This window comes from Pecten maximus, chromosome 18, assembly GCF_902652985.1.
Source record: "Pecten maximus chromosome 18, xPecMax1.1, whole genome shotgun sequence".
Taxonomy (NCBI): domain Eukaryota; kingdom Metazoa; phylum Mollusca; class Bivalvia; order Pectinida; family Pectinidae; genus Pecten; species Pecten maximus.
In genome coordinates this window covers 4,653,160-4,677,435 of record NC_047032.1, presented here as the reverse complement: position 1 = coordinate 4,677,435, position 24,276 = coordinate 4,653,160, and the positions used below count along the sequence as shown (strand labels likewise).

At 35.6% G+C, this 24,276-nt stretch overlaps 1 protein-coding gene across 1 annotated transcript; it reads left to right on the top strand.

Annotated features, from left to right (window-relative positions):
• On the top strand, nt 1–9,975 carry LOC117316224. The gene is made up of 3 exons (XM_033870762.1): nt 1–282; nt 2,742–2,894; nt 7,043–9,975. Exons 1-3 carry the CDS (start codon nt 15–17, stop codon nt 7,288–7,290), a joined length of 669 nt encoding a protein of 222 aa, XP_033726653.1. The 5' UTR covers nt 1–14; the 3' UTR covers nt 7,291–9,975.
• Nucleotides 9,976–24,276: the final 14,301 nt, after the last annotated feature.

Genomic DNA, 24,276 nt, shown 5'->3' with positions numbered 1-24,276 from the left:
CAAACGGTCTCAAGATGGAGAATCGCGTCAAGTGTCTCCTATATGGAGCGTTGATTTTCTCCTCTTTGGCGTTCTTATTTTTCGTTATTGGTTTTTCGACACCCCACTGGCTTGAGTCGGATGACCGGTACATAACGGTCAGTCATTTCGTCCGTTTAGGACTTTGGGAAGCCTGTTTTAACCAGTGGACCTACTACAAAGACTACACAGGCAAAACATACGATGGATGCTGGTGGATTTTCTCATACGAGTATCGTCCTATTTGGCAATGGTTGAATCCCCGTAAGTACAAGATTTTATGAATATTTAGTATAAAATGCTGATTTTCAAAATAATACCTGTTGATTACAGACGAGAAAAAGTCCAGGTAAAATTAAAATGGATGCCTGGTGAATCACTGGGGACCAGTCATTATTATTCGTGAAGACGGGTACGTATGGTTTGTGTGTAAAAACGCACACATTATATATAACACACGCTAAAACGACTGTGAATAATTTATTAGAAATACATATTGTTTTCATTTGTGCCTTTTCTTCGGTTTATAAGAAAATATATTAAATTATGAATACAGACATTTATTTCTAGTGCAATTGTAAAAAAAAAAAAAAACTGCTCCCTAGCAAGAACTAAGAAGGAAATCAATAAATAATAACAATATGGGTCTCTCAAGATCTCATGCAATTAAACTTGTATCTCTAAAATGACATGGCTAAGTATTACACTAAGTTTAGAAACTAGAGAGGACATTCGTAGTCTGCTAAAATTGGCCAAAATAAGTTTCAAAAAATTCTGACCAGTCATTATTATGGCTGTATATATATACTTTAGAGTCTGCTCAGTAGCAGGTGTTCAAGTATATAATGATGTTAACATATGTTAACTCAGAATCGGCCAGACTTAGATTCAAATTTGAACTTCCAATCTCAGGCAGATACCAGTCCCAAGCCAAACACATATATGTATACAAGATTCTCAATCATCGACACCCCTCAGTAATCATCAATTTAGTCTTTGCCCATGAAGTTTTTTTAAGTCTGAAGTTATTTTAAGTATTAAGTCTGAGAATTTTAGGGCCATTAATGAAGAATGATTGGCCAAGTGAATAAAATATTCTTATACAGAGCAACCCGTTTATTTGCATACCCCTTTTTCCACGACAAAATATGCAAATAACCGGAGTATTCGTATAGGCGGAGTTGGGTTTTGGCCCCTCTTATACATTTTGTAGATCGTCAGGTCGGTACTCAAAATGGGCGCTTTATGATTGTTTACGTTATTTGCATTAAAAATATATTTAAAAAAAAAAAACATTATTTAAAATATAAGAGTAAATATGAAATACATGGGTTGTTATTCTTTGTAAATGTACAAATATTTGCATACACTTCATCGTTTACTACTTGTCACTCCGAGTCTCTGGGTCCGATACTATCGGTCATACGCGCGTGGGTTGGCACTACGATGTACAATGTCATCGTTTCAATTAACATTCATTATCGTCTCGAGATGCGTTGTGTTCCTGCTATGAGTATATTATAATTAGTTGTTTGATCATAGATGATGAACTGCTGAAGCAATAGACTGTCTTAAATGACCGTGACATGTTATTGTCGTTTGGGTTTGTTTTGGAAAATGGCGCACACACACAAAGAGTTGTCGTTCATTACACATATCCCCCCACAATGCAACGCGCCTAGTAAACAATCATGGCGATCGCAACCTGCCTCAGCGAGTGTTTAAGTGCACAGAACACAGGTTTGGATCGATGCTATAATAAATAAACAAATCTCATCAAAAGATGAGGCATATAAATATTTTATTCAGTAATTCTTCTGCACATTGCTACTGATATGGTCTGAATAATAACTTAATGTCGATATCGATGCATCGAACGTAACCTGTAATGACGAAGTGTGAACCAATGATAAGATAACGTTGTACATCGTGTCGAATCAATATGTAAGTTAAAACACATTTCATAAAACTTTTATTACGGGAAAATCACAAAAATACCCTAAAATCAATTGAAATTTTTCGATTTTTTGGAATTTTTATATGCATATAAGCGGGAGTCGGTGTTTTAGTCGATGCAAATACACGGGATTAAAACACAAAGATAAAGAAGGAAAAAATCGGGGCCTGAGAATTTTATGCAAATAAGCGGGATATTCAAATAACCGATATGCAAATAAGTGGGCTCCTCTGTATATAGTACCATTTCATACAGTTTTCAATATATTTGAAATCTGGAAATTTTCAGTTTGTATAAATTCATTTTTTTTTTGCTTTTGTTTAATTAACTATCTTACTAATTTATTTTTATATTTCAAGAATATCCAGTTTAAAACGTAAATTTACCAAAATGCTACATGTACTGGACTCAAAATCTAAATTTGACAGATGTACATATACATGTGGATTGAGTGTATACCAGTATTCAATGGGATTTTCAGTAATGGAAAACATTTAAAATACCAAAGTCTTGCACCAGATTAATTCAATTAATTAATGTATCCCTGCTGTTCTTCTGTTCAAAAAAGAAAAAAATGTTTGGGAATGTAAATGTGCTAGCAAATCAAGAAAGGGAACATTAGCTTTCATATTACATGTAGTTTATCCATTAACCGAAAAGGAGTGATTTAATTTTACAAAGAAAACCCTGTGTACATGTGAGAGAAGACTATATTTTAAAGTCATGATTGATTTATATTTCATTTGAACAATTCCTTTCTTTACAGCATGGTTCCTTGGTGTGCAGGTTGTCATGACCTTAACCATGATATTTGAGGGCGTTTCCCTCCTGCTTCTCATCCTGTTTGTAATCGGCTGTTGTCCCGGAAAAACCAACCACAAGGCACTTTTCTTTTTAGCAGGACTGACAATATTATCAGGTATGTCTGTGAGGTAGAACAATGTTATTCTTATGTATCTTCCATTTCTAGTCCACAATATATATACAGGGGTCGCGGTGGCCGAGTGGTTAAGGTGTACCGACACTTTATCACTAGCCCTCCACCTCTGGGTTGCGGGTTCGAAACCTACTTGGGGCAGTTGCCAGGTACTGACTGTAGGCCGGTGGTTTTTCTCTGGGTACTCCGGCTTTCCTCCACCTCCAAACCTGGCACGTCCTTAAATGACCCTGGCTGTTAATAGGACGTTAAGCAAAAACAAACCAAACAAACCAAACCACAATATATAGGAAGGGAGATAACTCTCTAGCTATTGATATCAGTAATTAAGATACTTCTGCATACCTGGTATTTAACTTCCTTGAGTGTTTCTTTAAACAATCTACAAAATGTTGACTGAGGCAGCTCAGGTGACACGGAGAAGTGAATAACAATGATAATATACTGTATAGCTCTTGTAGAATTGTAAAATGTATATTTTATTGGTTATTTTATTTGAGAACTTTGAAGCCTTTGATTCCTCTCAATTATGATTGTTCTATTGAGAGTTTCTCAATGCTGTTTTTTACTGTTAGTGGTGAGGTTGGCATGCCCATGGATTCATCATTTTGATCACTTGTTAAAATTCAGTTCTGCATTAGAATTTGAATGCATCAACATATATGGTTCTCGGTTATGTATATTAGATTTTGGGTTGGGAGTTTGTCTCTGTGACCTTCTACTTGATGGCAATAAAGAGTGCAGATAGTAATATTACTGAGTTTTGGGGACGGTTGGGGTTTCTAGCAATGTTAATTTCCCATAGGGACCTACCTTAAGAAGTTTTTACCCTCAGAGACCACTCACCGATACATCGCTTTGTGCAGCCATCAAAGGTGGTGCTCCTGGCTAAACATTTAACTCAAAATAATCAATCGCGTACTTGCCTAATTAACTAATAACGTAACCAAATTACTAAACTAAAAACGCTGATTGTTACAAAACAAATACAAAAATATTATTGATTTTAGCAAAAATAGGAAAGCTTGAACCACAAACTAAATATAAAAAAAACCAGACAGTATCTATACCACTAATAATATTTAGTTCTTAAGCATTTTGTGTAAAAATGTAATTTTTTTGTGAACAAATGACATTTTCACTTTTATTTTTGCATGTCTTTCATATATACATACCACATTTTCAGGAGACAAATAAGGGAAATTGATGATTATTTTATGGGAGTTTTGCAAGAAATTAGTTTTGATTAATTAAGAGTATTTATATTTACCGGTGTTTTGAGATATTAATCATACTATATCAGAACAACAGTTCTTAAGGGTAAAAATGCATTAAGTTTACATTCTGATAGTATAAAATTATTTTTCATTTTTTATGTAACACGAAAAGTTTCACAGCTTAGTGCATATTATACATAAAAGCATTTGAAAAGGATATATTATAATTACATGTAGCTAAAGATTAAGACAAGCAGGTTCATTTATCAGTTTGGATTTTCTTAAAATGAGAAAGCTCCACTCTGATGAGGTAGCATATCAGTTGTAAAAATCACCATGAAATTCCATTTTGACTGAGTGATCACGAAATTTAGCCAAATCTCATAAAACCTACTGAATTGTAAACAAAGAGGAACGGAGGAACTTACAAAATATTGGAATTCAGACTCTCCTCCCGGGAGAAAATGACTTGAAAATATGGGAGATTTTGTCTCACGCCGGGAGGTAATACATGTAGTATATTAACTCCATTCAAAATTATTTAGTGTATAGAGGAGAGAGCTTTATCATTACTTATATAACTGTGCCGTTGTTCTGGGTAAAAGACGGACATAAGGTGGAAACAGTGTTCCAAATCTTTTTAACATGTAATTTTCCAGTACATGTATATCGAAAACATTTCATTCCTTAGTAAAAGCATTAGACATAACTAACTTCTTTGGACATGAACATCTTACAAGAGAAAACAAGCAGAACTATTTCATGATCATATCATGTCCAATGAAATCTTGCATTCTTGTCACAGTAGGACCTTTTCCTGGAAGCGATAATGATGAGAAGATTAAAAAGCCATCATTATATTGGTAGTCTAGCTCTCCTGGCTGGAAAAAGATGACTAGTTGTCGTCGATTGAAATTCAAAAATGTAACTTCTTGCTTTGCATATTTTATGATATCTAACATATTATTTTGATATCAGCATTTTCATGTTAAGTTTTCTAAAAAAAAAATGAATGAAGAAATGATATTGTAGCCAGGGCTTTTTCACAGGGCTTTAATTTTTAGGGCCGTTAATGGGCCTCATTCCCCATTGAAATTATTTCATATTTAAGCCAAATTCCCAAAATTTTCAGTTTAATCATGAAAAAATCTTTCCCAATTTACCAATTTTCTTACCAAAATGAGACAAAAAGGCCCTTTCCCAAATCAGTGAGAAAAAGCCCTTGTAGCATTTTCCTCAATACCTGGTAACATACCTTTTTTTCATTTTTGGCACAAAAAGGGCACTATATTCATGTGTACACACATGTTTAAACTTGAATGCCAATATGTTAAACTTAGGACTACAGCTGGCTACCAATAGCATATACAAGCTCTTGTATTTGCTTCTTAGGCCATTTTGAAACCCAATTACCTTTTTAGTTTCATTTAACATAACAAATAGAAAAGATTTGTGCATTTGTAAACAATTTAAGACATAGAGGATATCTAACAGTGTCTTCAGTAATACCAAATATATTTCACGAGTGGGGCTAATATTTTGATATTTTTCACGAGTGCGCAGCATGAGTGAAAAATATCAAAATATTAGCCACACGAGTGAAATATATTTGGTATTACTGAAGACACTGTTAGATATTCTGTTTATTACATTTTTTATCAACGAAAAACCTACCCCGTATGCTAACTAGGCCTACAGCGATCATTTGTAAACAAAAAAAGTAGTTTCCCCTGTCCAGGTGCTGACATATATGTCGGGCTTTCTGATTGGTCAATTATTTTGGTATTTTCTAATCATTAATTTGATTGGTCAAATCAGCAAAAGTGATATTTTTCACTATGATATGAAAAATATCACTTTTATAGAATGAATAATTTTTGATATTTCACTGGTAAAAATGTAATAAAGCATGTTCTTTCAGAGAAAATCAAATACATTGTATTTGTTTCTCTGATTGGCACTATTGGTTATAGAAAAAATGACGTGATTGTCTTGCATCCATCTGGCCACAGCTGTTTCATTATATTAATTTCTAAATTAAGGAAATTCTTGATATTAAATTAAAATAGTCCACAGGGGAAATTTGTTAAAGTTATGGAAATTCCCTATCTTAGAAATTTGTAATGTTTTCCTAGGGAAAATTTTAAGTTAAAGAATTTCCTAATGATAAATTTAAAAAAAATAATGACGAAACAGCATGGGCCCAGGTGAACCACAAGAGGGAGATTATATTTATAACTACTTGCTAAATTACTTTACTAATAACACCTTAGTATTATGTAAAGAAATAAAACAATATTTTTTATGTATTATATACATGTATATGATATTAAGGAATCATATTCCATGAAAAATTGAAAATAATGAAGTGTATAAAATTTTCAGTATTAATCCTGCAAAATTATTTCCCCTACCATAATATACCTATCTCAGGGGAGAAAAAAAAGCAAAATGAATAAATGTAATCAGTTATCAACACTTTGATGATGTATCTTCATTCAACCATCAAAAGTCCCATTAGTATGCCCACCTATATAATAAATACTTCAATTTTCTTCATAATTATATGAACATTCCATAGATGGGCGGTGGCCGAGTGGTTAATGTGTCCCGACACTTTAACACTAGCCCTCCACCTCTGGGTTGCGAGTTCGAAACCTACGTGGGGTAGTTGCCAGGTACTGACCGTTAGGCTGGTGGTTTTTCTCCGGGTACTCCGGCTTTCCTCCACCTCCAAAACCTGGCACGTCCTTAAATGACCCTGGCTGTTAATAGGACGTTAAACAAAAACAAACCAAAACAAACCAAAAGTATAATTAACGTAAATGCTTTGGTAAAATAGTTACGTGACATTATCAAATTGAAATCAACAGAACTGTCCTTGGCTGAAATGTGAATATCCTTTGTTCCTAGGGTTGCTGACAGCCTGCTGCACCATCATATTTGGGGCCAAGTCAGTGATTGACAGACAGTGGCTGGAAAATCCTGACCAGAACTTCTTATCCTGGTCATTTGGGCTGATCGTATTGAGTGGCTTTTGCATCTTGTTCAGTGGAATGTGCATCCTTGTGGGTGCCATGCAAGTCCGAATCGAGAGTCAGTACCGAGAGTCAGAGCCATATGAGGGATACCACATGAAACCAGCCTCAACTCATTATTAGAATTATTTGAAAATATTAATAAGACGTATATAGTGTGGTATTGTTTGACACTACTGACCATGTAATGAGAAGTTATATAGTAACCATTCATAGAGTTTCTCGAGTTCATATTGGCCACTATGTACGTGTCATACAGCTGGTTTTCCTATGTCACACCTCTGAGGTCTGTCCAAAGTAGTGATGACCTTTTCCTTTTAAGTCATTGCTACATTAAGTTAACGGAGATAACAAACCTGCTTCTCTGTGTTTCACTTTTGTCATGTTGTGACACTAATTAATAAATGACTTGTATGCAAATTAAACCACAAATCTTATCACAACTATATACTAGACATCCACATTTTATTTGGAGTTATTTAATTTATGGCTAGTTGATCACTACAGAGATACTGTAAATATACCTATCGGCCTTTCATATTTTGTAGAAAATCTCCCTGAATATTTAGTAGAATGTTACAAATTTAATAACTGTCAACAAACAATAGATAAAATCTTCATAATCAAATTAAGGAAGAAGTGCTTCTTAATCATTAGACACCAAAATATTTTGAATATTTTCTGTGAACTTGTAAACGTGTTTGTTTTAATTTTTATAGACATGTAGTCGGACACAAACTTTACATGATCAGTCAGCATGTAAGTGTTAATCACTGTCAGGTTTGTATTCATGATCTTCTCAAATAAATTACAGCAAGAAATATATGTAATGTGTTTTAAGTGAGGCAGAGTATAATTATATACCTTTATGTATTCTTATCAGCAATTCTATTAGCTACATGTGAGGTAAGGAATAAATATGCTACATTATATCAGCTTCATAGAAAATGGATACGTAATTTTTTTAGGCAGAAGACTATACAATGTATTTGTAGCAGAGAGATGCAACATCTGTCACACTTTTACATTTATGGAATCAATTTCAATCGGGAACTTGAAAGAATAAAAAAGATATTCAAGTATTGATCAGTGAGATCACTATCAAAAGATAAGAAATTGGACATTTTTCAGAAGGGTTCATCAAATTAAGTGGAGATTGTGTCTATTCTACACTTAATTGTAGGTGGCCTTGTTTGTGGTCCAACATAATGTTATGACTTTTATACAAGGCTTTGTTAAAACTGATGTCAATGATAACTATTGACTTCACAGAATATAGACAATGGCTGAAATATCTTTGATACAATTTCTACATGTTAGATGTATTTCATTAAATTTGTTTTAGAAAAAAATCAGATGTTGAAAGAAATACATAACATGACTATATATTTTGTATAATTTAATGTACTATCGAAAAGGTGTGAAAAAACACTTTCTTTTGTTCTTGTATATTTTGTGTATATAATTGTTGTACCATATAATAGCAGTATGTGGTGATCAGCTGTCAAAGTTTGCTTAGTGATTAATATAAAAGGTCCCTGTGGTGGTGTATGTGTGTATACAAAAATTATTGTGACTATTTCAATATTTTATGATTTTTTACTGATATCAAATTTAAAGCAAAAAAAAAAAAAAAAAAATGTGATTTCAAAATACACAGATGTATATTAACTTAAAAATTCAGTATTCACAGGATCCTATTTTCAAAATACTTAAACAAAAAGAAAACTACCTCCCCCAAATTATTTGTTAATTTTGAAATTTTCTCTTGCCATTAAGTAAACATTTCTACGAACTGTCACCTGTCTTGTTCCCTGCATCAACTGTCGCCATATTGTTAATAATTCATAGGAACATTGTAAATATTTTCGTTTCATTTCATGATTGACATAATAATTAAACCAGTGATTTTATTAACTATCACTACACCTTGTAAATTGAAAATAAGAAAAAATGATGTCTTACGAACAAGTTTTTACGATTGTTTAAAATTTTAAAATTTTAATTTTAAAAAGTTTTACGATTTAAAACAATCCCAGTCTTTCTTTTTACAGGAAAAAAATATTCTAAAAACAATATGCAAACATTTGTGATTCTACTTCATATTTCCCCCCGTCATTTTAATTGTGTTTATCTCTGATTATAATTGCAATATTCTGTTAAACTTTCTGATAGGATTTATTTCTGTAGTACATACAAATTGGACCAATTTTAGGCTGTTGATAATGTGTATAAACAATCTCGATTATAGTGAATACTTAATTCCCATGGAGAACATCTGTAGCGAAAGTATTTGTAATACATTTAAGGTATAATTATAAAACAATGGATTGAAATCTTGTACATATGTATATATACAATGATAAACATATCTATAATTTCAAAATGTAAAAATGTAATTTTTTTACGGTAAGTTCTCTCATATATTATGTGTACGAAAAGTCCTTTTAATGTCAGTGATACACTGTCCTTTTAATGCAGTTTAATTTGATCAGAAATTTTTTACATGATGATGTGTATATTTTTTCAATCATTGCAGCTTGGAAGTTTTTGTAGTTTGAATAAATTCACATTAGATACAAAACTATTTTAATATTGATTCATTATAAACAACTTGAGGTTTTGCAATAAACAGATGTACTACATTTTTCTTGATAATTTTAAAATGTACCTATATATTAGTGGTATAATTTCTGTATATAATACGATTTAATCTTCTCCATATCAGCATCATATATTTCAGGTCATGTCCATAATCCATTTTGATACTGCATCCTCACAAGATAATAAAATATATTTCTAAATCAATGTTGTTTCTCATTCTTTAACTAAAATTTTTCTGTGAACAATCTTTAATAACAGAATTCCTTGAAAAGTCCAGGAAGGATCTTCCTCGTATATTTCACAGAGCGATCCTGTCGTTGCTAGGGAAGATATATCTTATTGATCCTGTCGTTGCTAGGGAAGATATATCTTTCTCTTTACCTGGACAGGGATTTTCTTTTCTCTTGCCAGGAGGGACTTTTCAGGTCAGCTGAGACAAAGTCTCATGCGATGTATTCTGATTGTATCTGTCGTCCGTAAACAATTTACATTTTTAACTTCTTGTGAGAAACCCCTGAACCAATTTCCATGACCATAGGTCAACCAAAATGTTAATTATATGGTGCCATCCACCAGGGGACTAAGGGGCGAGGCCAAAAGGGGTCAAATTGACCGAAATTTCAAAAATCTTCTTCTCCAGACCCATTAAATAAGGTAGAATAAAGTACTCTTCTTAGATGGAAGGATGTTAAGGTGTTATACCTAAATTGTGAATTTCATGACTGTGGGGTCTCCCCATTTGCCCCTTGGATGGGGGTGGGGGTTAACCTTAGTTTAGTTATGCATGTAACACATCTATTCATAAAATGAAAGGATTATTATCATGATGCAATATTAGAGTATTATCAAATCTATCTATGTTCATCCAATTACTAGAAAGACATTTGAAAAATAATATGTGAATTTCAAACATCAATTCGAAAAATATATATATATGTACATGTATTGTTAAATTATTGAAATGTTTGTAAACTCAATTCTGATTAGTCAGGAGTGCATCACGTGTCGGTTTATAAATATTGATATTGACTTGGAGCGTGTGAAAATATATATTGACTTAGGGAGCGTGCAAGTATAGGCGTCTCATTCATTTCAACATGTCGGCCTCGGCAGACGGCCTGAGACCACAATTAATTTCCCTCAATGTTATACAAAAGAAAAATGAAAATATTTCAAAACATTGCAAACAAGAAATATCTTTAAACAAGAGATCCCAGAGGGATCTTGGCGCCCACCATTGAATGATCTTTATAGGTTCCATGTCAGATTGATCTTTTCTCTACTTTTCCCTTCCTCTAAGTCTTACTAATCTGTGTAAATTCAGAAACATCCCTCTAGTACTTTTCAAACAAGGGTAACCTATATATAACATTTAAGATTTAGCGATAATGGCTGTGTGTTGTTTTCGGATTGGTCCCAAAATGCAACACCAGGGACCAAGGGGAACCTACATATGAAATTTCAGAAAGATCCCTTCAGTACCTTCTGTAAAATAGCGATAACAAACTTCAATTGTCAAAATACAAGATGGCTGCCTGTCGGGCAGGTTGTTTTCTGACTGGTCTCAAAATCCAATATGCATAACTAGGCACAGAGGGCAACCTACAAATGAAATTTCAGAAAGATCCTTTCAGCAATTTCTGATAAATAGCGATAACAAACTTCAATTGTCAAAATCCAAGATGGCTGCCTGTCGGCCATGTTGTTTTCCTATTGGTCCCAAGATGCAATATGCAGAACTAAAAACCAAGGGGAACTTACAAAAATGTTTGAGAAAGATCCCTTCAGTTCTTTCTCAGAAATAGCGATAACAAACTTCAATTGTCAAAATCTAAGATGGCTGCCTGTCGGCCAAGTTGTTTTCTGATAGGTCTCAAAATGCAATATGCATAACTAGGCACCAAGGGGAACCTACAAATGAAATTTGAGAAAGATCCCTTCAGTGCTTTCTCAGAAATAGCGATAACAAACTTCAATTGTAAAAATCCAAGATGGCTGCCTGTCTGCCATGTTGTTTTCCGATTGGTCTCAAAATGCAATATGCATAACAAGGCACCAAGGGGAACCAACATATGAAATTTGAGAAAGATCCCTTCAGTACTTTCTCAGAAATAGCGATAACAAACTTCAATTGTCAAAATCCAAGATGGCTGCCAGTCGGCCATGTTGTTTTCCGATTGGTCTTAAAATGCAATATGCATAACTAAGTACCAAGGGGAGCCTACATATGAAATCTGAGAAAGACCCCTTCAGTGCTTTCTCAGAAATAGCGATAACAACTTCAATTGTAAAAATCCAAGATGGCTGCCTGTCTGCCATGTTGTTTTCCGATTGGTCTCAAAATGCAATATGCATAACAAGGCACCAAGGGGAACCAACATATGAAATTTGAGAAAGATCCCTTCAGTACTTTCTCAGAAATAGCGATAACAAACTTCAATTGTCAAAATCCAAGATGGCTGCCTGTCGGCCATGTTGTTTTCCGATTGGTCTTAAAATGCAATATGCATAACTAAGTACCAAGGGGAGCCAACATATGAAATCTGAGAAAGATCCCTTCAATACTTTCTCAGAAATAGCGATAACAAACTTCAATTGTCAAAATCCAAGATGGCTGCCTGTCGGCCATGTTGCTTTCCGATTGGTCTCAAAATACAATATACATAACTAGGCACCAAGGGGAACCCACATATGAAATTTGAGAACGATCCCTTCAGTTCTTTCTCAGAAATAGCGATAACAAACTTCAATTATCAAAATCCAAGATGGCTGCCTGTCGGCCATGTTGTTTTCCGATTGGTCTCAAAATGCAATATGCATAACTAGGCACCAAGGAGAACCCACATATGAAATTTGAGAAAGATCCCTTCAGTACTTTATCAGAAATAGCGATAACAAACTCCCAATTATCAAAATCCAAGATGGCTGCCTGTCGGCCATGTTGTTTTCCGATTGGTCTCAAAATGCAATATGCATAACTTAGTACCAAGGGAAGCCTATATATGAAATCTGAGAAAGATTCCTTCAGTACTTTCTCAGAAATAGCGATAACAAACTTCAATTATCAAAATCAAAGATGGCTGCCTGTCGGCCATGTTGTTTTTCGATTAGTCTCAAAATGCAATATGCATAACTAGGCACCAAGTGGAACCTACATATGAAATTTGAGAAAGATCCCTTCAGTTCTTTCTCAGAAATAGCGATAACAAATTTCAATTATCAAATCCAAGATGGCTGCCTGTCGGCCATGTTGTTTTCCGATTGGTCTCAAAATGCAATATGCATAACTAGGCACCAAGGGGAGCCTACATATGAAATTTGAGAAAGATCCTTCAGTACTTTCTCAGAAATAGCGGATAACAAACTTCAATTGTCAAAATCCAAGATGGCTGCCTGTCGGCCATGTTGTTTTCCGATTGGTCTCAAAATGCAATATGCATAACTAGGCACCAAGGGGAACCCACATATGAAATTTGAGAAAGATCCCTTCAGTACTTTCGGAGGATTAGCGATAACAAGAATTGTTTACGGACGGACGGACGGACGGACGACGGACCACGGACGCAGGGCGATTTGAATAGCCCACCATCTGATGATGGTGGGCTAAAAAGATAAACAGCATAGTTTTAATGCTGATGGGTATAATGTAAATTAAAACTGCTGGTGAAAAAAATCGAGGAACTAATGCGTTTCAGCATGGATAACAAAATTAGATCAGTTTGAATCATTTTTGGTGATAATAAGACTGCATTTGAATCAGGAATATAATTTTATTAATGTGTCATTTGAAAAGATACATCCACTTATTCAGCTTGCATTCTTAACTTTGTTTCATTTTTAACTGCATATCTGCATTTTGCATTTACCGCTACATTGACCAATCAGATACTTCATCTTGACCAGTAAAGCCCCAGTCACACCGGACCTACGACCAGGTTACGACCTAGTTGCGACCGAAGAAAATCGGAATCGCAGGGAAATCGTAGCATGAGCGCACGACTAGTCGCAGTGGTCGTGGGTGATCGCACGCGCAAAATCAGTCGCAGCAAGGTCGATGGTCATGTTCAAAACTTCTGACCTGCGATTCTAAATCGCAAGTGGTCGCAGAACGGTCGTACCACCAGTCGCACATGAACGCAGGACCAGTCGTGCATGATCGCGGGTCAAGTAGTCGCAAATTGGTCGTGCTACTGGTCGTGCCACTCTACGATTGGTGGTATACCACCGATCGTACAACCTCACAATTGGTCGTACGATCAGTCACGACCTGTCCCGAGTGTTTGCACGACCTTACGATCGGTCGCACCACCAGTCTTTACCTCGCAAACCACTTTCCTGGGTACAGGTAACAAAATGGCAATGGCGGATTCTCCGTCCGTGGGTTGCAGAGTTTGAATACCCCTCTCTTCTTCTAGCGCTGGCTCTTGTTCTTGCTGTATCTTTTTTCCGCGGCCTTTCTTCGGAGGCATATTATTGATGTATTCATCTGTACTGCGAGGTCACAACTGATGCTAAAATGGTACAAGCCTTTTTATATGATCGATCGACTGTCTGCGATTGACTACGACTGATCGTGTGAGCAGTCGCAGGTTGCCACGACTGATCGTGCGAGCAGTCGCATGTTGCCACGACTGATCGTGCGAGCAGTCGCAGGTTGCCACGACTGATCGTGCGATTGGTCACTCATCGCACCACTCATCGCACGATTGCCTACGATTACCTTCGATTGCCTACGATTGATCTTGCGATCAATCTTCTCCAATCGTAAGTCATTGCGCGACCAAGCGCACCACCAATCGTACGATGACCTACCACCAGTCGTAGGACCAATCGCAGTATGCGATCGCGAATAGACATCGCAACAAACATTGCCGATCGGTCGTAACTCGGCCAAAGCGCGCCCAATCGCAGGATTCAGAAATCGTACGATCTGGTGTGACTATAGCTTAACGCCACCTGTCGCGTCACATCCGGGGCCAAAAGAATGTAAAAGTTCAAGGAGTAGTAGCGTGCAGCCAGCCTGGATCGAACCCGCGACCCTCGGCTTACTGGTCCGCCGCTCTACTGACTGAGCTAAAGGGAAATTCCCCCTAGCCCGAAGCTAGAAGGCGACCATACAACTATGTACAGTATTTACAATTAAAACCCGGCCTGCTACAAGAATATTATACAGCCATGCCGAAAAATCTAGTTTTCCAGATGTTGACATTTACAATGAGATTAAAATACGAGTAACATGTAAATTTCAAGTCTCATGTAAAACATGTGGTTGGGTGTCTGATACACATAAGATGTACAATGAAGTTCAGTCACCAAAAAAGCCACCTATGGGGCCAGCAGGTGCACTGCGTTAGTTTAATTTGATGAACTTGGTTCCCCCATGCCGTAGTGGTTTGCAGAGAAATGCTAACATTGTGGGGGAGAAAATTTTAGCTTTGAATAAAGAGGATATGGCTAATAAAGCAAAAGAGGTAAGGGAGATATGCGAGTTGAGGGGAGACCCAAACATGGTTAACGTACAAGTTGACGGAAGATATAATAGGCCAACAATAACCTGCCGTAACAAACCAGGTACAAGTGCTGTACAATTAGCACTAATAGCGCGTGAGGACATTACAGACAAAAATTATATTTTAGGAATAGCCGTCCAATCACAGATATGCTGGAAGGGTAAATGGTTACAGCTCAAAGGGTTCAATGCTAAATGTCCTGGTGGCCAGATTGACTGTAGTGCTACAATATCAGAGGGGACACCGTTGTCCGAGTTCGAAGGTGCTAAGCTTGGAGGTGAACAATTGTACCTACAAGATCTAATTGTACGGTACACATCTGATGGAAACGCAAGATCTGTCGCAGGTCTAGATGTTGTATATAAAAACTTTATACTCATGTGGAAAGTTCAACGTCCAGCTGATCCCACCAATTTAGGACAAGCTCAATTTAGAAAATGCATACGAGCACATTTCAGCTCTGACATGTTCCCCAGAGTGAGCACTAGGGAGGGAAAAACCGAATCACAAAAGGTTCTGAGCAGGGACATAAAAGCTCGACGTAGTGTGATTTATAAAGAGCTTACAAAATATTGTACTGGGGAAACCAAAATTATGCGTGAAAAACTACCCCATGTGCTACACTCAGATGAAATAAACTATATATATTAGCTTGAACCCGGATGAAAATGACAAACAGCTATTGCTCGAGATACTAAAAATGAAATTAACAGATGAATGTGATCACAGGAATGTCTCGAAACAAACACCCAAAGATGAGAGGCTTTTTCCAGGCTGCTTAACAGCCGCTTACCAAAAAATATGCTATATAGCAAGAAAATGAATGCTCGGTTCAATGGAGCTATCCACACACCAAATAATGGGGTGGGAAAATCCCTCATGAGAAAAATGGTGTGCCTCGGTGCAACCGTAGCACCTGAAGTGAGGCGCTCTCTGCGACAAATGCAGTCAAAGCAAAATTACCACCAAGAGTACCAAAAAAACACCAGCTTTTAAGAAAAGGACTCTAGAACTGAAGGCAGAAACTATTCAGAGACACATTAAAAATAAGGAAGCTAGATCAGATTATAAAAAGGGACAGCTTGACACATATCCTGACCTCAGCACCAGTAGACTGAGCTCCAACAATGATGAACACAACTATCACAAATAGTTATGTAAATAAAATGAAATCATAAAAAAAAATAGAAATAGAAATAACCATGATTGAGATGTATGAGATGAGCCGACCATGAGCCGTGTTCTAAACTTGTATGCAGGTTGATGTAGATATTTCAGGTAATGTAGGTCTGTAAATATTCCAATAAACAATCTGGATATTCCCCATGTCCTCTGCAAATATTGGAGTTTTTACAATGAATTCTGTTGTTGTTAACAACATGGGGCTCCAAACTGATATGATCAACAGTTGTGCAGAGATTTTCCATTTTTTCAATAAAACTCCTAGATAGTTGAATTCATTCACTATCTCTAAAACACACCCATCATATTTCCAATTTTCATTATCTTTCAATTTTCCCCCATTTCTAAAAACAACAATCTTTGTCTTGGAAGTGTTAACAGTTAGGCCCCACTTGGTAGTGTAATTAAGCAAGGAGTCTAGCATTTTTTGCAAGCCTTGGGGTGTTTCGGCAAAGATAACAGTATCATCAGCATACATAAGTAAGAATATGTTAATTAGTTGTAAGTCAATTGAAGGACAGTTGTCTTCTATAAATTGCATTTCAAAATCGTTCACATATAATGAAAATAACAGAGGAGACAAAATTTCTCATTGAAAAAGACCGATATTACAGTAAAAAAAATCTGAGCAACCGCCATTGTTTTTTTACACAACATCTCACATCTTTGTAAAGTGATCTGATAATATTTAACATTTTACCTTCGATACGTTCTTTTATTAACTTGTACCATAAATTCTGTCTATTTATCATGTCAAAAGCTTCGGTATAGTCGATGAAACAGCAGTATAGACGTTTTTTACTTTTAAGAGTACGATTAATCAACGCCTGTAATGTAAATAAAGCATCTGTCGTTGAAAGATTCCGCTTGATTCCAAACTGAGCATCAGTTATCTTATTGTGCTCCATGACGATTTTCACTAACCTATCATTTAATACAGACGTAAACAGTTTACCAATACAACTGACGATTGAAATACCTCTGTAGTTATCAGGGTTACTTGGATCGCCTTTCTTAAATACTGGAACAATATTTCCAACTGACCATGTACGAGGATAAATACCTGATTTAAAACTATTGTTAAAAAGTATAACAAGACAAGGTACAAACACTTCAGAACAATGGATAAAATACTCATTCAGCATTTCATCGATACCACACGCTTTGTTGGATTTAAGTTTTCGGATTGCACATTCTATTTCAAAACCTGTAATATCGACATCAAGTTCATCAAACACTGGAGTATGAATGGGTATGTCATCATACTGGTTCATATAATTATTAATACTTTCATCAGTTTTTATTTCAGAGGATGCAAGATTGCAGAAGTGTTTTTGAAATTCTTCTAGAGATATCTTCTGTGAATTAACCGACTTCCTATTTCTGAATTGCTTATAAAACCGTTTTGAGTTATATTTTCTAAGATATTCTAACATATTTCCCTGGTGAAGCTTATATTCACGCTTCAACTTTATTTCAAGGTTTTTATAAGACCTCTTGCAACTGACGAGATTTTCACGATTTTCGACTGATTTACATAAATTAAAAGTAGAAAGTGCTATCTTGTATTCTCTGAACATTTGCTTACATTGATTATTGAACCAAGGCTTATCTTCAGTCACCGCTTTCTTATCTCTGACATGTTCTGTGACATTTGAACAACAGTATGGTGACATTAAAGTTTTTACAAGATCTGAAAAATTATTTACAGCATTATTGATACCCCTTTCGCTCAGATCAGAGTCATCACATAGTTCAAATATCACATAGTTCAAATATCTCAGTGGAATTTGCAAGAAGTGTCTCTTTGATCGACTGTTTTTCGTTCTCATTCCATTTTACAGTTATTCTATAGGATTTGGATTCTATATCAACAGTTTTTTTCATAACGGAAAATAACGAAGGTAATGTGAACGACACAGGGGAGTGGTCAGAAAAATGATTAAATACACCAGATTCGAAGTGTGCTATGGACTTTATCAAAGCATCAGGAACTAAAACATAATCAATAAGACTGGCTCCATTGTTACTGAAAAACGTATAATGGCCATTACCATCACCAGCATGTCTACCGTTTAAAATTTTGAGACCAGTGGTTTTACAGAGAGACAAAAGTTGTCTTCCGAACTGGTTAACATAGAGGTCCATAGTTGCCCGTGTACAAACATTAGAATCAGGGAGGTATTCGAATATATTGGATAATACATGGGCTGAAAATTCACTAACTTTATCAAAGGCAATATAGTCCTCAGATTGACCAGTACGGCTGTTAAAATCACCTATTGCTAAAACATCACCAAACTCCTTATATTTATATCATGTTGTAGAACTATTCAATCTGAATCTACAGTGAGCTGGAAAGTACCTCATGACTGGCATTTAAGAAAGATATTTATATTTAAATGTCACCACCCCTCTATATTATATTATACAACTCCCTGTGTCCTTCCAAACAAACACACATGCAAATGGTGTCAAAACAAAATTCTCCCACTAGAATAGATTGCACTACAAATATATGTAAAACATTATGCACATATCTGCAATAGCTAAGTCAGGAAAAAATATTTAGTAACATACCTGAAATTTACTTATGTACTACATTTGTGTACAACGACCCAAAAGTGTAACTGTGGTCTGAGCCCAGACGATAAGTGATTTCCAATGTTGTCGGAAACAGAAATCCAAAAATTAATTGACGATTCTGTTGCTGCGAATACCAGTAGAGCTATACCAAGACAGCCGTAAACGTTTCTCGTCAATATTTAAAGGACAAAGATATCCCAAGAGACTTAGAAACATTTTCAAATCAACGACTTGACCAAGTACTGTCTAAATTTTATTTGGATCTTCGAAACAGAAAAGCAAAATTATACAAAAAGTCCACCTTGATCACATATAGACATGGTATTCAACGACACATGGAGAGTGAGGGCCGGACTGTTGATATTTGTAAAGGTGATGATCATGAGTTTAAGCTTCTTCCAAGTGTCTCAAATCAATGTCTGTTGAAATGAAAAGGCAGGGTGTAGGAAGTGTTGATCACCATCCATCCATTGACGATGACGACTTGGAACGCGCATACACGAAGGACAATTTGGAGAGTGCCGAATTAATTAACTACAAGGTAAATATGTAAATATTTATATCTCTTTTATTATCATCATTATTTGTGTGTGTGTGTGTGTTGGGGGGGGGGGGGGGGGGGGGGGGGGTAATTGATAGTTGAGTGATGCTGATGTGTGATACATATCAAATATGAACTAGTTAATCTTGGTGGTTGATATTGATACAAATTTATTTTCCAGGTATTTCTTGATATCATGTTGCATTTTGGAAGAAGGGGTAGAGAAAACCTTGCACAACAAAAACAGGATGACTTTATATTAATTTGCCAATTCCACTGGCCAGATGTGTGTGTACAAAGTGAGAGACGAGAAAATATTTTGACAGATGATTATGATGATTTTGATAAATTACTGGCAAATATCAGTTTTGATCTTTCCAATCCTCATACCCATGATCAGACAGAGCACAAAACGGTAAATTATGTACAAATTACCATGCTCACTATGCAATTTACCTGTGCCAATCCTGTCCCATTGTCAAATGTCACAATTAATTATAATACCAATACTTCAAAGTGATTTTAGGATATCATATACAGATTGTTACATTTGATATTATTGTTAAATTGTGTTAAAAAAAAACCTGTTGCAATGAAATAAATGTTAAAGAACAATAACACGTATCGGTATATTTGTAATATTTTAAATTTGAACTGATAATTATCTATCAAAAATAATTAATCTAAAACAATTACAGCCTTTAGCTTCGAACGATACCTGGATTTATCGACCCAAGAAAAGATCATATCTTTTCTTGGGTCGATAAATCCAGGTATCGATCTCGGACTACGTCCTCGGTTGATATGATCTTTTCTTGGGTCGATAAATCCAGGTATCGATCTCGGACTACGTCCTCGGTCAATATTGTGTTTTCTTAGGTTAATACAATAGATGTATGTATCATTTGCTAACTGCAAACGAACGCAACAAAACCAAATGGTAATTTTCAAGTATGAATAAACGAACACAAAATACAAAATTCGAAAAAACACGAAACTGAAATTTGATCAATGATTCAAAGAAATATAAACAACATGAACGAATAAAAGCTTCAATGTTTACCTGCGTTCATGTCGCTGTCGTTCGCCTACATTTAAAATATTCTATTAGCACTTACATCATAGTAAATAAACAAATTGTTGCACGTTGTAAACTAAAACAATAACGGAACGTTAATATCTCATCATTATCATGTACATTGTTTCTATTTCATAAGGTTTGAAATGATTGAAAAGGTGACGTGAAATGATACTAAGCAAGTCTGTTGTGTCGGCCATATTTGCTATAAGAACAGAAAATGTAATGACTTAAATATAAGTAGTGAGTACGAATGACTGACCACGATTTCACACTTCAGTAACAAAACTCTTCCTCTGTATTACGGTCATCCACGAAACATATTACGGTCAGCCGTTTTCAAAACACGTTGTATATTACGGTCATCTCGGAGATATTTTTCCAACGCTTCTTGCGTTAAAATGGGTTATTGTCAAGAATATATTATATGATATTTCGATACAGCATGTTAAAATCTTTCTACGGCTCGCCTCAGAAACTTTCAATGTTATCATAAACTAGCAAATTCGGTAAAAAACGAAACTTACCGATTTCGCCTGCATCCCATCTTTGATGACCGTAGTATATATTACGGTCACCACTGTGTACACAGTGAATAACGTGGTTCCATGTAGTCCGATAGTGGTCTGTCGTACGACACATCAGGTAGTCGGGAGTTTTCAAATGGTATGTTAATTACCTGAGCAAAGCTCGAAATGTGCTAAGGCGGTTACGGGCCAACACTGCGTTGTCGAAATAAACAAAAAGCAAAGCAAAATCTGACGATGAAATGTGTCCGACACTTGGCAAAATACAACTGCATATGCAGTTTTTTGACCACATTTTTCTGGAAACCACGGAAAAACATCAATTGCTAATGTGTATATTGTCCAGGCGTATATGGGCCGTCGTACTGTCGTAATACTCGTTGGTACCCTTATGTTTTACATCGTATCACCTGGAGTATCAAGGATGGGATATACCACTCCATATTTGTATCTGTCAGCCATAGAAACAATCATGGCTTGATTGGAAAAAAAAAGAACACAAATCTTCAGTCACAGATAAGTAGATATTTGTACGAGGGTGATGAGATATGCTAAACAACATAGTAAAACCTCAATTGCTATGGTTTAATTTTACATTTCATATATGGGCTGTGACGGATGATGAACATAATGATACAACTGTGGGAGAGTTTGGGGGACATCTGTAATGTCCCCATTACAATCAGTACTTGTGTTGTCTGGCTGTTGTTAAAGGGACATCACAGTAAAAACGTTATTTTCATTGAATGTGCATGTTTTGTACTAGTTGGGTGACACCTGAAGGATGTCACAGAAAAGAATGAAGCGTAGTGAGGGGCGATAACTCTGTTTCAGCAGTTTTCATCATAAATTGCTCAATATCTAAATTTCAACCAATGAGAAGACTATGTGTTAATGGTTGGGCCGCGTGGACCGAGTTGTTAAGTTGTTCCAACATTTATCACTAGCTGTCCATCTCAGGGTTGCGAGTTCGAAACCCACGTGGGGCAGTTACCTGGTACTGACCGTACAATGCAGGTATGTGGTTTTTCTCCAGGTACTCCGGCTTTCCTCCACCACCAAAACCAAGCACGTCCTTAAATGACCCTGGCTTTTAATAGGACGTTTAACAAAAATAAGTAAAACTGTCTTGTTGCCAAGAAATGAAACCCATAAAGTTGAATTTGCTGTCCCATAATACCCATATTTCATTGAAATCAGACAATATCTAAATTTGGACCAATCGGACGCCAGGAAATGGCGACCATTTTGGTAAAACGAGAAAATGAGGTGACCAGAGGGACCGGTGTCCATGATGTTCCTACATATCAAATTTCATTAAAATCGGACAATATCTTAATTTGGACCAATCAGAGACTGGGAAATGGCAGTCACTTTGTTTAAAAAAGGTAAAAAAAAAAGTGAGGTTACAAGAGTAACCGGTGTCCCATGACGTACCTATATACCAAATTTTATTGCAATCAGACAATATCTAAACCTGGACAAATATCCTCGAAAAAAATAGGATTAACTCATTCAGATAGGAATATCCAAGATTTTATTGGAATTGACTCGCCCCAATTGGAGAAAATTCTTAATAAATCACACTTGTGCGAGGAAAATCCCAGTTTTGTATGAATTCCTCAGTGGAACATAATGATACAAATGAGAGAAGGAAAATTGTTTGTTTGTTTGACATAGCCATATCATTACATTGATATTTCCAGATTTTCCCGATAGTTCAAAGTCAGTATCAGTGTCTTTGTCAGTGGTTCATGTCGAGCAAATTGGGAGATTGTCTTTTTTTTTTATTAGAAAATTTTGCAAGTTCGTCAGTAGTGTTTTTTCACGATTTCTCGGGGTTTGGAAGGTTCTGCATATGTTTGCACTATTAGAAAACCCACTGGAAGCATGAAAACACCGTATATTATCAAAAATACAGAAAAAATCACGTTTTTCACGAAAATTTTCATTTTTGTCACGATTTCTCGGGGTTTGGAGGGTTCTGCATATGTTTGCACTATTACAAAACCCGCCAGAAGCATAGAAACACCGCAAAATATCAAAAATACCTAAAAAAAATATCACGTTTTTCACGAAAATTTTCATTTTTTTTCTAAAATTTTCATTTTTGTCACGATTTGTCGGGGTTTGGAGGGTACTGCATATCTTTGCACTATTGGAAATCCCGCCAGAAGCCTGAAAACACCGCAATATATCAAAAATACCGAAAAAATCACGTTTTTCACGAAAATTTTCATTTTTTTTTTCGAAAATTTTCATTTTTTTTCGAAATTTTTCATTTTTTTTCACGATTTCTCGGGGTTTGGAGGGTTCTACATATGTTTGCACTATTACAAAACCCGCCAGAAGGATAAAAACACCGCAAAATATAAAAAAAAAAAAATACCGAAAAATCACGTTTTTCACAAAAATTTTCATTTTTTTTTCGAAAAATTTCTTTTTTTTTTCGAAAAATTTCATTTTTTTTTCACGATTTCTCGGGGTTTGGAGGGTTCTACATATGTTTACACTATTACAAAACCCGCCAGAAGGATAAAAACACCGCAAAATATAAAAAAAAAAAAACAACGAAAAATCACGTTTTTCACGAAAATTGTCAATTTTTTTTTCGAAAATTTTCATTTTTCACGATTTCTGGAGGTTTCGAGGGTTCTGCATATGTTTGCACTATTGCAAAATCCGCCGGAAGCATGAAAACACCGCAAAATATCAAAAATACCGAAAAAATAACGTTTTTCACGAAAATTTTCATTTTTTTCAAGATTTCTCGGGGTTTAAGGTTCTACATATGTTTGCACTATTGCAAAACCCGCCAGAAGCATGAAAACACCGTATAATATGAAAAAATATCGAAAAAATCACGTTTTTCACGAAAATTTTCATTTTTTTTCGAAAATGTTCTTTTTTCACGATTTCTCGGGGTTTGGAGGGTTCTGCATATGTTTGCACTATTACAAAACCCGCCAGAAGGATAGAAACACTGCAAAATATCAAAAATTCCGAAAAAATGACGTTTTTCGCGAAAAGTTTGATTTAGGGATTAACCCTAACCCTAACCCTAGCCCTAATCAGAGTGAG

What these genes read in the sequence shown, in the direction of transcription:
- LOC117316224 (XM_033870762.1), top strand. Translation starts at nt 15, where the DNA reads ATGGAGAATCGCGTCAAGTGTCTCCTATATGGAGCGTTGATTTTCTCC. An exon ending in TTGGCAATGGTTGAATCCCC is followed by an intron (nt 283 to 2,741) that starts GTAAGTACAAGA and finishes CTTTCTTTACAG; the next exon opens with CATGGTTCCTTGGTGTGCAG. An exon ending in AGGACTGACAATATTATCAG is followed by an intron (nt 2,895 to 7,042) that starts GTATGTCTGTGA and finishes CTTTGTTCCTAG; the next exon opens with GGTTGCTGACAGCCTGCTGC.